We start from the raw sequence: 12,798 nt of genomic DNA, 5'->3' as shown, positions 1-12,798 counted from the left end.
TATGGCCAAGAACCATCATCCCTTTGACATTGAAGAAGATTTAGGAGGTCTTTAGTACATTAGATTGGTGGCTGGTCCCACCAAAATTAGTGTTCAGATGACTGTTCTTGCATGTGTATGGCCCAGTAATACCCAAGTCAGCACCAATACTCTCGTAACAGGTACTACCTTTATTCTGTGGCGTGTTCTCCTTCTCACAATCACGAGCAGATGTTTTACGAGACTTTGACACCTTGGGTGATGGTTTCTTGGGTTCTTTCGCATCATGTTTTCCTGGATACAGTAAAAAAAAACTGTATAGTGATAATACATAGACATATTTTCAGATATAAAACTGCCTTCTTTCAGAAACGGAAGACAGCAGTAGATAAGAATGGTAAGAACTTTATGCATTACACCATATTGTGGTAGAACATTTTTGGAAGCAGAAAAGGCCTTAGAAATGTACAAACATTACATTGTACAAGCTATAGACCAGATTCATCATTGCATTTTAGTCCATTTTTCGGCAGGGATCATTCTCTTTTAGTGACTTTTTGACTTCTGAGTAATTCATCAAACAAATTGCACCTTTTTTTAAATTGCCATTTATTTAGTTATTTTTTGTGACTTTTTACGTCCCTGTGTCTTTTCCAGATGTTTTAAATTGATTCATCAAATGCTGTACTTAAAAAAAAGTTGGACTTCAGTGGTCCCCACCTCCCCAGAGTGATTTTATGCACACTGGTTATTTTGGCACATGTTTGCACAATTTTACAAAGTGTGCTACTTTAACAAGTTGCAAAATGGGTGAAAGACGACAAAAATGGTGAAAGACAACAAAAATATAATTTGAAAAAAAAAATCCATGTGCGCCAATTTTGAAGAAGGTAGTAGGTCCTTATCAATTATCTTTCTACAACTTGAATAATAACTAATAATGCCAAGGTCACATGTGAATATAAATAATTATCCAATTTTCGGCACAAAAATTGGATTCTATACTGTGGCTTCGTATGGGTCTGATTTTTATTTTGTGCACCCACAGACTTAAATTCTCTAGTCTCATACAAAATACTATTGTTTTTATTCACAAGGACATTCGGTCTGAGCGGAAAAAACTGCTATCTAAACATCAAAAGACTTTGGTCCATGTGAGGTCATGGACAGCACTCGTATCGAAAATTTTGACTCGTGCACATGGCCCTATTTTCAGTCCGAGTGCGATCCGACAAAACATCGGATCTCGCTGGCACCAATTCTATTCTTTGGGGCTGTTCACATGTCCAATTTTTTTTCCTTGGACCGAGGACAAAAAATGCAGCATGCCTGAATTAGATCCAAAATTCCAAGTCAATGAGTCTGTGGAAACCATCTGACTCCACTCGGATAACATCTGAGTCCAGTCCGGTTTCCGTGGCCTCATTTCATGGAAAAAATGGAGAATTTTTTTTCTCCATCTTCTCCTCATCTCCTCATCCAAGAGAATCGGATCACACATGCTGACACTGATCAATGTGATTAGCATAATTGATCTGGCATCAGATGAGAGAATACACGGTCATACGTGCTTAGCCAAATAGTAAGGATTTTTACAGTAGAGGGGACGCACTCCACTTATGGGGGTGGAGACCATGAAACCATAGTTGTATAAAGGCCAAACATCAAATTAATAATCTGTTAACGAAAATTTGCATCACTGTTGATTATTAAATACCATAAGCAGTTGATACGCGCGGGTCATGTCACTGGGACCCTAACCTTGCCACAGCTCGCATTGATGTGCCATCCTGGATGAGCTGCACTACCTGAGCCACTTGTGTGGGTTGTAGAAGAGGTGGCCGCGCAGACTTCATTCACTTTTAAGGGAGTTCTGAATTATTACCGAACTTTCTAGTCAATTTTCCAAACTCCCATTCAAGTGAATAGTGAGAGCTGCATGCGAAGCTACTGTACCTCTCCACTCCTTATAAGATGGGGATGAGTTCTTGAAAAAGATGTGGGAGACATTGGTGGGACCCACGTCTATCAGATATCTTGTAAAGATAAAACCATTCATATGAAGAAACAATCGTTGAGGCAATAATCGTCCTGTTTAAAAGACATTTTCATGACACATACCTGCCTTGGTTTTGGTCTTCTGCTTCAGTTTGGCTTGGAAGTGTTCTTTCCTGCTCGTTAGGGGTTTGGTGTCTTCAAGAACTGTCTCCTCTAGATCTTCTTCTGAAATCTCTATTCGAAAGAAAAGAAGAATTTCTTGAAGAGTTTTTCCCCTTTCATAAAATTTTCACCTCTACAGTTTGTTTTAAAAAAAACACAGCTTTCTTTATTCACCCTCCCCAGGTCCAGTGCATAGTCTAGTCTTCTGTGCTGCGATAAAACATTTTTTTCAAAATATTTTTAACTGTTGGGTTGTTTCATTGAAAATGTTGCACCTTTTCTCTTTTATGGCCGCTGAGTAACATTGTCTATTGCTGACAGTGGGATGAGTTAGCTGAGGATCTGTCAGCAAGTTTGCTTTGATGGGCGATTAACATTTATCTGTCTTTTTCTGAACTCCTCAAAGCTAATATTTGACCAAAGTTAGATGTGTATGGAAACAAAGAGCCGATAACAGACAAATGGAGCAAAATTTTGAATGAAACCCAATTTCAAAACGTATTTATTTCTCACAATACATGCATTTAAGTTACAAAAATGCCTCCAAAGGTGGACAACCCCTTTAAGGTTTTTTAGGTACTGATATAAAAATGAAATTAAAATTGTCATTAATGAAAAGGTATAATACCTCCACGGTGTTGCACCTTCTTCTCGATCTTGCAATCAGCCTTCTTTTTCCTTCCCGTCGGAGGGTTGCAAACGCTTTCATGTATTCCCTCTGAGAGAATAGGATTGGTAATACCTTCACATTTTTATAACGGAGTAGCAAAACAAAAGTAATGTATAATAGCCCATTAGTGTGTCCAGTATAATTATCCTTGTAAATTGTACCTAATATCAATACTCCTCATGGTACCGGCTAGGTGATTAAATTAGAATATAGCAGGAAATCAGCCATTCTCTGGACTAAAAATGGGCAAAAACTTTATTGTAAATTTGGATAAAAACAGGTCATTACCAGTACTAGAAAAAATAAAAAATATATGTTTAGCAAAGGCAGGTGTGCTAGGGTTAATTCCTAGTTCTACAGGCGCCGATTATTTGCACCTCGCTGGCTCTGCATATAACCAGGCTAGCTGCTGTTCTCCTTAGTTTTAATCAGTAAGCTGGGGAGGGAAGCTGACCAGAGTGGATGTGTATTGGAGCTGAAGAGAGACACAAGCTGGAATCCATCTCTGAGAAGAGACTGAACAGGCCGTGTGCACCAAACTGCAATCATGGGTGGTTTCTATGGACAAAAGCTGTTTTGTGTGACCGAGCTGGGACTAGCTCAGCCGTGTATGAGTAGTCATGGTCTGTTCTGTTTAGCTAGTGGCCAAGGATCGTTGGTAACTTCCTTCTGGGTGAGCTTGATCATACTTTATCTAACCGGCTATGTGATCTCTTGTTTTTTTAATGGACCTTTACATTATGTAAACCCTTTTTTCATCTTATACCCCCAACCTTCCAAATATTTGTTGAACCATTTTTTCTTTCAATGAACTCTCTCCCTTCTTGATGGCTCATAGTATTGACTCTTCTGTTATATCACACATAGGTCTACATGTCTGTGCCATATGGTTTCTTAACATATCTGGACTTGTTTCTATTTTTTTTTAACCCTTCCCCCCCCAAAAAAAAAATAATTTAAAAAAATACCTTGTGAGGGTGCACCTATGAAATATTTGGGCCCTCTTGGCTATATGATGGCCCAGAGCACTGCCATGGCGGTCCACCAACTTTCAACTGAATCAATCACATTGGTGTTGGGTAGTCTGAGACGCTCCATCTGCTATCAGATTGACTGTCATAATCCATGCTGGTCACTCCAAGATCAGGGGGAGATTCTCAGACTACGCCCCCAAAAAAGTGTGGCAGCAATGTTGGGCTAAGGAAGAAGAGATTGCTAAATTTTCAAAGGAAACAGAAGGAAGACTTAGGTATAATTTCTCTTCATACCCCATCACATTTGATCTGTGGGTCGGAGGGGTACTTTAGGGTTATAGTTCATAGTGTTTTTACCTCCCACTCCCGAATTAATGCTGGACACGGTACATGGCTCCACCAGTAGTACTTGCTCCTCAGACTTTGGACTCCTCCTTGGCTTTACCTTCATATCTGGATTGGCTTGAAGCATTAGAGGATCCAGGCGCTTCCTCTTTTGTTTCTTCTCATGAATATTTCGCTTGGGAGAAAATATTTCTTATAATGATTATGGCATTTTTGTTGCGATAAAAATCTCTTTTTGGTTGACAGTTCAGTCTATTTATCTGTAATATTGAGATGTTTTAATTTTGTTTCCTTATTAGGAAACGTAATATATCTGATTATCTGCTTCTTTCTCCTCCGGGACTGAGCTTTCAGTCTCAAAATTCTCAATTCACTGGTAAAATATGCCTTCAGTGAATACAGGTTTTCCCATTACTGAGACAGGAGGTGACACTTGGTGCTCATGAAGTTTTATGGAGAACTGTAGCTGTCGTTTCAGTAGAACTTCCATTTTAAAAGACCCAACTGTCACCTCCTATCTCACAATCTGTCTTTACCAAATACAGACTTTCCTCATTACTGAGCTAGTAGGTGACAGTTGGTGCTCATGAAGTTCTATGGAGAAGTATAACTGTTGCTTCTGCTTCAAAATGTCTGCCTGCCGCTAGCTGCCCATTTCTTTGGATTTACAAACACCAACTGTCATCTCCTATCTCAATAGTGGAAAATCTGTATTCACCGATGACCAATTTTACCCATGAAAATCGAATATTGAGTATTAATGATCAGTCCGGAGAGGAGAAGAACGAAGAAGACTCCTCTCACCAGATATATTACACAGTTGCTTATTTTCACATGCACTGTTGACGAATGAAATCAAAATTTAAAATGACAGTTAAAGGAAATAAAAATGATTTGGAAAAAGAATTGAAATTTTAATTTAAAATAAAAATAGTAATACACACAGTGATCTCATCTAACTCCCATTCTTAGGTTTACCCATTCCTTTCTGGTCTCTACTTCCTGTTCCTATCACAACACGCCAGAAAGGCGTGGAAATGGTCGGCCAATCACTGGCTGAGACATTCACTGTTGTGGAAAGTGATTGGATGAGGGGACATTCTCTGCCAATATTGGAATGCAGAGATGAAATCAGGAAAGTAGAGACCAGCAAGGAACAGGTGAACCTCAGGACGAAAGCTGCAGGGAATGGGTAAAGGTTAGTACTAGTTATTTTCCTTTTTTTATGTTATTCTGATCAGTTTGATCTGATCTAAAAAAAAATAATTTATATTATTCTTTAACTAAATACTACAGTAATCCCGAATTGTGACTTGTGTTTATAGATGTGTACATTGTTTTGCACAATGTTTCCTAGTTACTTATAGGAACCGTATAAAACAGGAACCAAGAATTGTACAAACCAAAGGAGGACTTGGATCACCAGAGAATCCTTGGATAACCCATAACAGAATGGCTACAGCAGATCACTGGCGGAAAATATACTAGTTCTGTATAGTTGGATGATGGGTTGGTGTGTTCTAAACGCGCCTTGATAACAACCCTACACCGGTCCAAACAAACATCCATGATTTTACCTGCTTCTCCAATTTTTGCTGACGCACGTCGTGTCCATCCTCTTGCAATCTACTGCATTGAAGGAAAAAAAAAATATCGTTCAGAAAACATATTATTTAGCCAAAACGCCTTCTTCCTGCACTTTTTAAGACTTTGTTCACACATGCAATCAAGCTGTTTAAATTAAAAGGAAAAGTTCAGCATGCTGCGCTATTTTTATAATATTTTTTTTTTTTTTTATTATGATGGACCAGCTTATAAAACCCAATTACAGTCAATGGGCTCTGGCGCTGTTTTTGTTCGGCATATGATGGAGCCGTTTACTGTTTGAGTATTTGATGTTCATATTGTTTTAATATTGAGATCTTTATAGGGCGAACAAGTCTACAAAAATTGTTGGGGTATTTCAAGGAAATAAAAAAGAATGCTCTGTGTGAACATGATTTTGTGGGATTTTACATTTAGAATGTATCCTTAATTGGCAGAGGTCATAAATAAATAAAATCCTACTTCCAATAGGCCGTCAATGTGTGTCTGGAGTGTGTCTGAATCCCAGGAAACCCATTGACCATCAGAATACATACACTTTAATGAGGACCTGTCACAAGGTCAAAAGTGGCCAATTTGTGCTCTAATTTTATTCCTGCTCCTCTCCTGAGTTTTCCTGATTTTACTTTTTTTAAATCTGTCATACAGTTCCAGAGATATGGGCCTTTTAATTTACTGCTCCTTTTATGGCGCATGTTCTACAGGTTAATAATGCAAAGCATTGTAAAGACACGCCCCTGAGGATCTGGTGAGCACCGCCCCCATGGAAATTGGTGCTAAACAAAAAGGACTATATCTCTGGAACCGGATAGCGTATTTAAAACAAAAAAACCTGGCATATTCAGAGGAACAGCAGGAATAAAATGAGGGCAAAAACTTACAATTTTTGACCTGGTGGTAGGTCTTCTTTAATGCTAGTCTTGGCACCTGGGCTTTCGCATACATATGGCTGCACCAATTATTTCAACTTTCACCCACATTCATTTGATGATCAGCAGGAGGGGGAAAGGGGAGAAGGAAGGAAAGAAATAATGAAGGAAGGAAGGAAGAAGAAAGGAATGACAGAAATAAAGAATGAAGGGAAGAAGAAAGGAAGGAAAGAAAGAATGAAGGAAGGAAAGAAAGAATGGAGGAGGGAAGGAAGGAAAGAAGAAATAAAAGAAGGAAGGATTGAAGGAAAGAAAGAAGGAAGGAAGGAGGGAAGGAAGGAAGAAGAAAGGAAAGAAAGAATGAAGGAGAGGAGGAACGAAGAAGAAAGAATGAAGGAGGGAAGGAAGGAAGAAGAAAGGAAAGAAAGAATGTAGGAGGGAAAGAACGAAGGAATGAAGGAAAGAAAGAATGTTGGAGGGAAGGAAGAGGAAAGAAAGAAAGAAAGAAAAAGGAGGAGGGAAGGAAGAAGAAAGGAAGGAAAGAAGGAAGGAAGGAAATACTTATATAGCGTGATAGAATTGGCCCTATATAAGAACTGTAAAGTAGATGTACAGGTAGTATTATTTGAGGAATAACACATTTGTGCATTTCTTTACCTGGTTCGTAGTTTAACAGCAGAACTCTTTTCTGGCCTGTATCAAAAAAGCATAATTATTATATTAACTAGATGGTTGCCCGATTCTAAGGCATCAGGTATTCTAGAATATGCATGTTCACATAGTATATTGCCCAGCGACGTAGTATATTGCCCAGCCACGTAGTATATTGCCCAGGCACGTAGCATATTGCCCAGCGACGTAGTATATTGCCCAACCACGTAGTATATTGCACAGCGACGTAGTATATTGCCCAGCCACATAGTATATTGCCCAACCACGTAGTATATTGCCCAGTCACGTAGTATATTGCCCAGCCACGTAGTATATTGCCCAGTCACGTAGTATATTGCCCAGCCACGTAGTATATTGCCCAGCCACGTAGTATATTGCCCAGCCACGTAGTATATTGCCCAGTCACGTAGTATATTGCCCAGCCACGTAGTATATTGCCCAGTCACGTAGTATATTGCCCAGCCACGTAGTATATTGCCCAGCCACGTAGTATATTGCCCAGTCACGTAGTATATTGCCCAGTCACGTAGTATATTGCCCAGCCACGTACTATATTTCCCAGCCACATAGTATATTGCCCAGCCACGTAGTATATTGCCCAGCCACGTAGTATATTGCCCAGCCACGTAGTATATTGCCCAGCCCAGGTAGTACGGTATATTACCCAATCACGTAGTATATTGCCCAGTCATGTAGTATATTGCCCAGCCACGTAGTATATTGCCCAGTCATGTAGTATATTGCACAGTCACGTAGTATATTGCCCAGCCACGTAGTATATTGCCCAGCCATGTAGAATATTGCCCAGCCACGTAGTATATTGCCCAGCCACGTAGTATATTGCCCAGTCACGTAGTATATTGCCCAGTCACGTAGTATATTGCCCAGCCACGTAGTATATTGCCCAGCCACGTACTATATTTCCCAGCCACATAGTATATTGCCCAGCCACGTAGTCTATTGCCCAGTCACGTAGTATATTGCCCAGCCACGTAGTATATTGCCCAGCCACGTAGTATATTGCTCAGCACAGAGCCACGTAGTATATTGCCCAGCACACATAGTACGGTATATTACCCAACCACGTAGTACATTGCCCAGTCACGTAGTATATTGCCCAGTCACGTAGTATATTGCACAGTCACGTAGTATATTGCCCAGCCACGTAGTATATTGCCCAGTCACGTAGTATATTGCCCAGCCTCGTAGTATATTGCACAGTCACGTAGTATATTGCCCAGCCACGTAGAATATGGCAGACGCAGTACTGAATAAGGTACGCGTCTCTGACTGGGGAGCACACAGAGAGCTGACGAAAAGGTGGTCTGTGCCATTTCCCCCCTAGCATCACTCCCACCTTAGTGATGCACTAATTAGAAGACCCCCAGCCGGCCAGTGGGCACTAGAGGGGAGGGGTCCTATGGCCACTCCTACAGGGGTTAAATCCAGGTGTCCGGCCGGGAACTTTCTCTTTCACTCCCGGCAGGACACCTGGAAGCTTTTGTCCCTGCATCCCTGTAGTAATGTCGGACCCCCTGGTCGAGGCCCTGCGGAAAGGACTAGAACAGAGAGGTGAGCACTGGCTTCAGGCCATCCTTACAGGCCTCAGGGCTCACCTCCCTGGGCCTTCTCCCGACTCCGCTTTGTCTTTTCTCACCCCTTCGTCCCCTGGCCCCATAGGTCCGTCCTTCATTACCCCTTCGTCCCCAGGTCCAGTAGGTTCGTCCTCCATTTCCCCGTCGCCCTCTGGTCCCCTAGGTCCGTCCCCCAGTATACCTACTCCAGGGCTGTTCTCCCTCACCCCTCCGCCCTCGGGCCCCCTCGGGCCTAGCTCACCTCCAATACCTTCGGGAGCACCCTGTGGTCCGTCGTTTGGTCCGGCCCCGATCGCTGAGCAGGGGCCCCTCTCTGTGCCGCTGCCGGTATCAGGGCCCTCGGCTGTAGATGGTCTGGGGGCCTCTCGAAGGAGGCGGGGTAGAGCCGAGCATCGCACCCGTCGGAGGGTGGCCGGCGTCTCCTCGCCGGCTCTTGTCCGGACTCCGGTGGGGGCGGAGGGCAGCGATGGGCAGCCGGCGCCGGTTGCTCCGTCCCGGCTGTGCGGGGCCTCATCCGGCGGCGCCCGGCGGCGGGCGGTGTCGCCCCCTTCCCCGGCCGCTCCGGAGAGGCCGGTGGTGGCACCGGGAGGCAGGTGATCCGCCCGCTTACCCCGCGCCCCGGAGCGGCTCCAGGTCGGGGATGGGAGGGCCTCTCCGCCTCGCAGCTGCAGGCGTCTTCCGGAGGCCTCGGGCACCGCTCGGAGTGCTGGGGAGGCTCCGCCCAGCCACTTCCGGTCCCCGCCCAGCCACTTCCGGTCACCGCAGATCAGCGCTGAACACAGCGCTGGCCAGTCCTCGGTTGCCTTCCCTGCGGGCACATATACGCCGCCCGCAGGGGGTAACCTGGGGGCTGGTTTTAACCCTTCACGTTCCCCAGAGCGCGCTGTTCGGTCAAACTCGACCGATCAGCGTGCTCATTTATCACCTGGCGTGACCTCCAGCTTACCCCCGGCAGGTGCAGCACTGATGCCTGTACGGGGGTATCAGGGGTCAGGCCGGGAAGGTCACAGGGCGGCTGAAGAGCGCGTTGTTCGGTCCCATGGGACCGAGCAAGGCGCTCAACAGCCGCGCAGCGGGAATCACGGCGACTTCTCAGTAAACGCACCAAGCACAGACACATTATCACCTCCCCACACTGCCCAAAATCTTAATAAAAAGTTTCCGTGTACCACCGCCCCGTCAAATCCCAGCAATGGGGAGGAATATGGTTACCTCCTGCCGCCCCCCCTTCCGATTAGCGCTACAGGACCATCTACGGCCAATTATCCCCCTTTGTCTACTGATAGAATCCCCCCATTGCACCGCATAATATCGGCGGACGAAGGCGTAGACGCCGCACGTCCTCCCAATCTTCCTCCGATAACTCCCGTCGCCGTTCCCGCCACTCCTCGAAACGCCCCTCCCGTCACCGCCGCAGACGCAGCTCCCATAGGAGCCGCCGCAGATCCCGGGCCACAGGATGGCCGTCATCAGCAACATCCGAGGGGTCCGAGGTATTGCTAAGTCCGGATAGGAGTCATCGTGCACGTGGCAAGTCCTCTAAATCGCGGGCACCCTCTAGGGCTTTCAGCCGGGGAGAACAATCCTCCGCGGCTTCCAGCCACAACAACCACCGCGCAGTCGCTGAAGAGAGAGCCATTAATCCGACACTATGTGGTAGTAATCGGGCTCCAACGCACGATACTCAGTGCATCGGCCAGCACATCGGCCAGTCCCACGCTGTAGCGGGAGCCAGAGTTTCCCCGTCCTGCGACATCCCCCCGTCAACATCTGCGGGGGTTCCTCCAGGATCGGTGTCCACTCATCCAGAGTCACGCAGCGGTGAGTGTGCCAAGGATAGCGAGGAAACGTTACGCTACGGGGTTAATGTAAAGGAAATGGAGCTAACTTCAGCGTTAAAGGAGATAATCCTACAATTATCTCATGCAAGGGGAAATGTGGTGAACACAACACCACAATCCGCTAACCTACACAAAGACGCCTTCTTCTGCGGGATCAGCCCGCTAGGCGCTCATAGATCAGGAAACTAGACTGAAGATATGGAGCAACGATTACATAGATATATGGTCGCTGTTATCAGCCAACCAACAAACGGTGGATAGAGCTAACGATAGGGGTTTTGATAGGGGGAGATCGAAAATTGCTCTAACCATGAATAATTGGCTCCAGGCCTTCGCAGTATTGGGCTGTATTATGGGCCAGAAACATCCGGAACGCTGCTCGGAATTGTTTATATATCAGGACATGATATATAGTTCGTACAAGTCGCACGGCGGTTCAGCCTGGCGACGGTACGACGAGGAGTTCCGCAGGCGTCTGGCCCTACAGCCCGATTTAGGCTGGGGGGTAAAAGCGACAGACGTGTGGTTGCGTATGATGTTGTCTCAAAAGCAGCCCCCCTTTTCAGCCACGACCACTCATTACTCCGGAGCCGCAGGTCAGAACTCAGTGGTCGTGCGAAAACCTGGGGCCTGCTGGCTTTATAACGAGGGAAACTGCCGTTTCCACGCGCTATGCAAATTCAGACACGAATGCTCCGCTTGCGGGGGGGACACCAAGCATCAAGGTGCACTCGTCAGGCATACAAAGGGCCTACAAGGCAGAACCCCAGTGAGCGTAACCGCGATGGCCCCCTGGCTAAAGCTCTACCCCAATAAGAAAGCGGCTCAGCAGCTGCAGGCGGGATTCACCGACGGGTTCTTTATACCCTTTAGGCTAACAAGAACACCAACCCTATCCGATAACCTTAAATCAGCTCGCGAATTCCCCAAAATTCTTAGGCAAAAAATTGGAAAGGAGGTAGAATTGGGTAGGGTAGCAGGCCCCTTTACGTCGCTCCCCTTCAAAAACATTAAAATATCACCGTTAGGCATTATACCAAAAAAGGAACCCGGTAAATACCGCCTAATCCATCATTTATCCCACCCAAAGGGCGATTCGGTTAACGACGCAATCACCCCAGAAGAAGCTTCTGTCTCGTATGCGTCTTTCGATAAGGCGGTAGAATTAGTCCGGGCAGCCGGGACCGGCGCCCTGCTAGCCAAATCCGACATTGAATCGGCATTCCGTTTACTACCCGTGCACCCCGAATGTTTCCACCTTCTGGGCTGCAAAGTGGACCAATACTATTACTTCGACATGTGCCTCCCGATGGGATGTTCTATCTCATGTCACTATTTCGAGCTGTTCAGCACCTTCCTAGATTGGGTAGTTCGGTACGAGACGGGCAGTAAATCCCTAATTTACTACCTCGATGATTTCCTGTTCGTCGGCCCCAGAAATTCTAAACTCTGCTTCGATCTACTAGAAAAATTCAAATCCATCTCTCTCAAATTCGGCGTGCCATTGTCATCGGAGAAAACGGAGGGTCCATGTAATGTATTGCCCTTTCTGGGCATTGAAATAGATACCAACATGATGGTGTTCCGCTTACCGGAGGATAAAATACAAAAAACCCTGCAAATGTTGAAAGGCTTCCGCGAAGTTAAAAAGGTAACCCTACAGCAAATGCAGGCGTTATTGGGTCTACTGACGTTCGCCTGCCGCGTAATGCCGGCTGGCAGAGCATTCTCGCGCAGACTATCTCTGGCAACAAAAGGCGCTTCTCAGCCCGGCCATAGAATTAGGCTCACTCGTTCGCTAAAAGCAGATCTGCTGGTATGGCAGACGTTCCTACAATCGTACAACGGTCACACGTGCGTCATGGCTAGAGAGACCACTAGCAAGGAATTAGGGCTGACATTAGGGTGGAACAAAAAAGAGGGTTTCGCAGCAATCTATAAAAACCAATGGTGCAAATCTGGTTGGCCAGAGAGATGGATGACAACAAAGTGGGGGCAAGACCCGGCCCTATGGGAATTGTTTGCGGTAGTAGCAGCGTTGGAGATATGGGCCGATCAGTTGAGGAACATGAACATTCGTTTCCAAAC

The 12,798-nt window shown here is 45.4% G+C and overlaps 1 protein-coding gene across 1 annotated transcript in view; it reads right to left on the bottom strand.

Moving 5' to 3' along the window:
- LOC138650943 (tubby protein-like) overlaps window positions 1–12,798 on the bottom strand; it is a 34,394-nt gene that overhangs the window by 9,683 nt on the left and 11,913 nt on the right. The window contains exons 2-7 of the mRNA XM_069740830.1: window positions 7,260–7,295; window positions 5,706–5,757; window positions 4,141–4,303; window positions 2,768–2,857; window positions 2,101–2,211; window positions 169–273 (exon numbers count right to left, since the gene is read on the bottom strand). Coding sequence (XP_069596931.1) covers window positions 169–273; window positions 2,101–2,211; window positions 2,768–2,857; window positions 4,141–4,303; window positions 5,706–5,757; window positions 7,260–7,295 — 557 coding nt within the window. The remainder of the gene's footprint in view (window positions 1–168; window positions 274–2,100; window positions 2,212–2,767; window positions 2,858–4,140; window positions 4,304–5,705; window positions 5,758–7,259; window positions 7,296–12,798) is intronic.

Source organism: Ranitomeya imitator, chromosome 10, assembly GCF_032444005.1.
Source record: "Ranitomeya imitator isolate aRanImi1 chromosome 10, aRanImi1.pri, whole genome shotgun sequence".
NCBI lineage: Eukaryota > Metazoa > Chordata > Amphibia > Anura > Dendrobatidae > Ranitomeya > Ranitomeya imitator.
The sequence above is the reverse complement of the archived record's forward strand: the minus strand, read 5'-3'. Positions and strand labels throughout refer to the sequence as shown.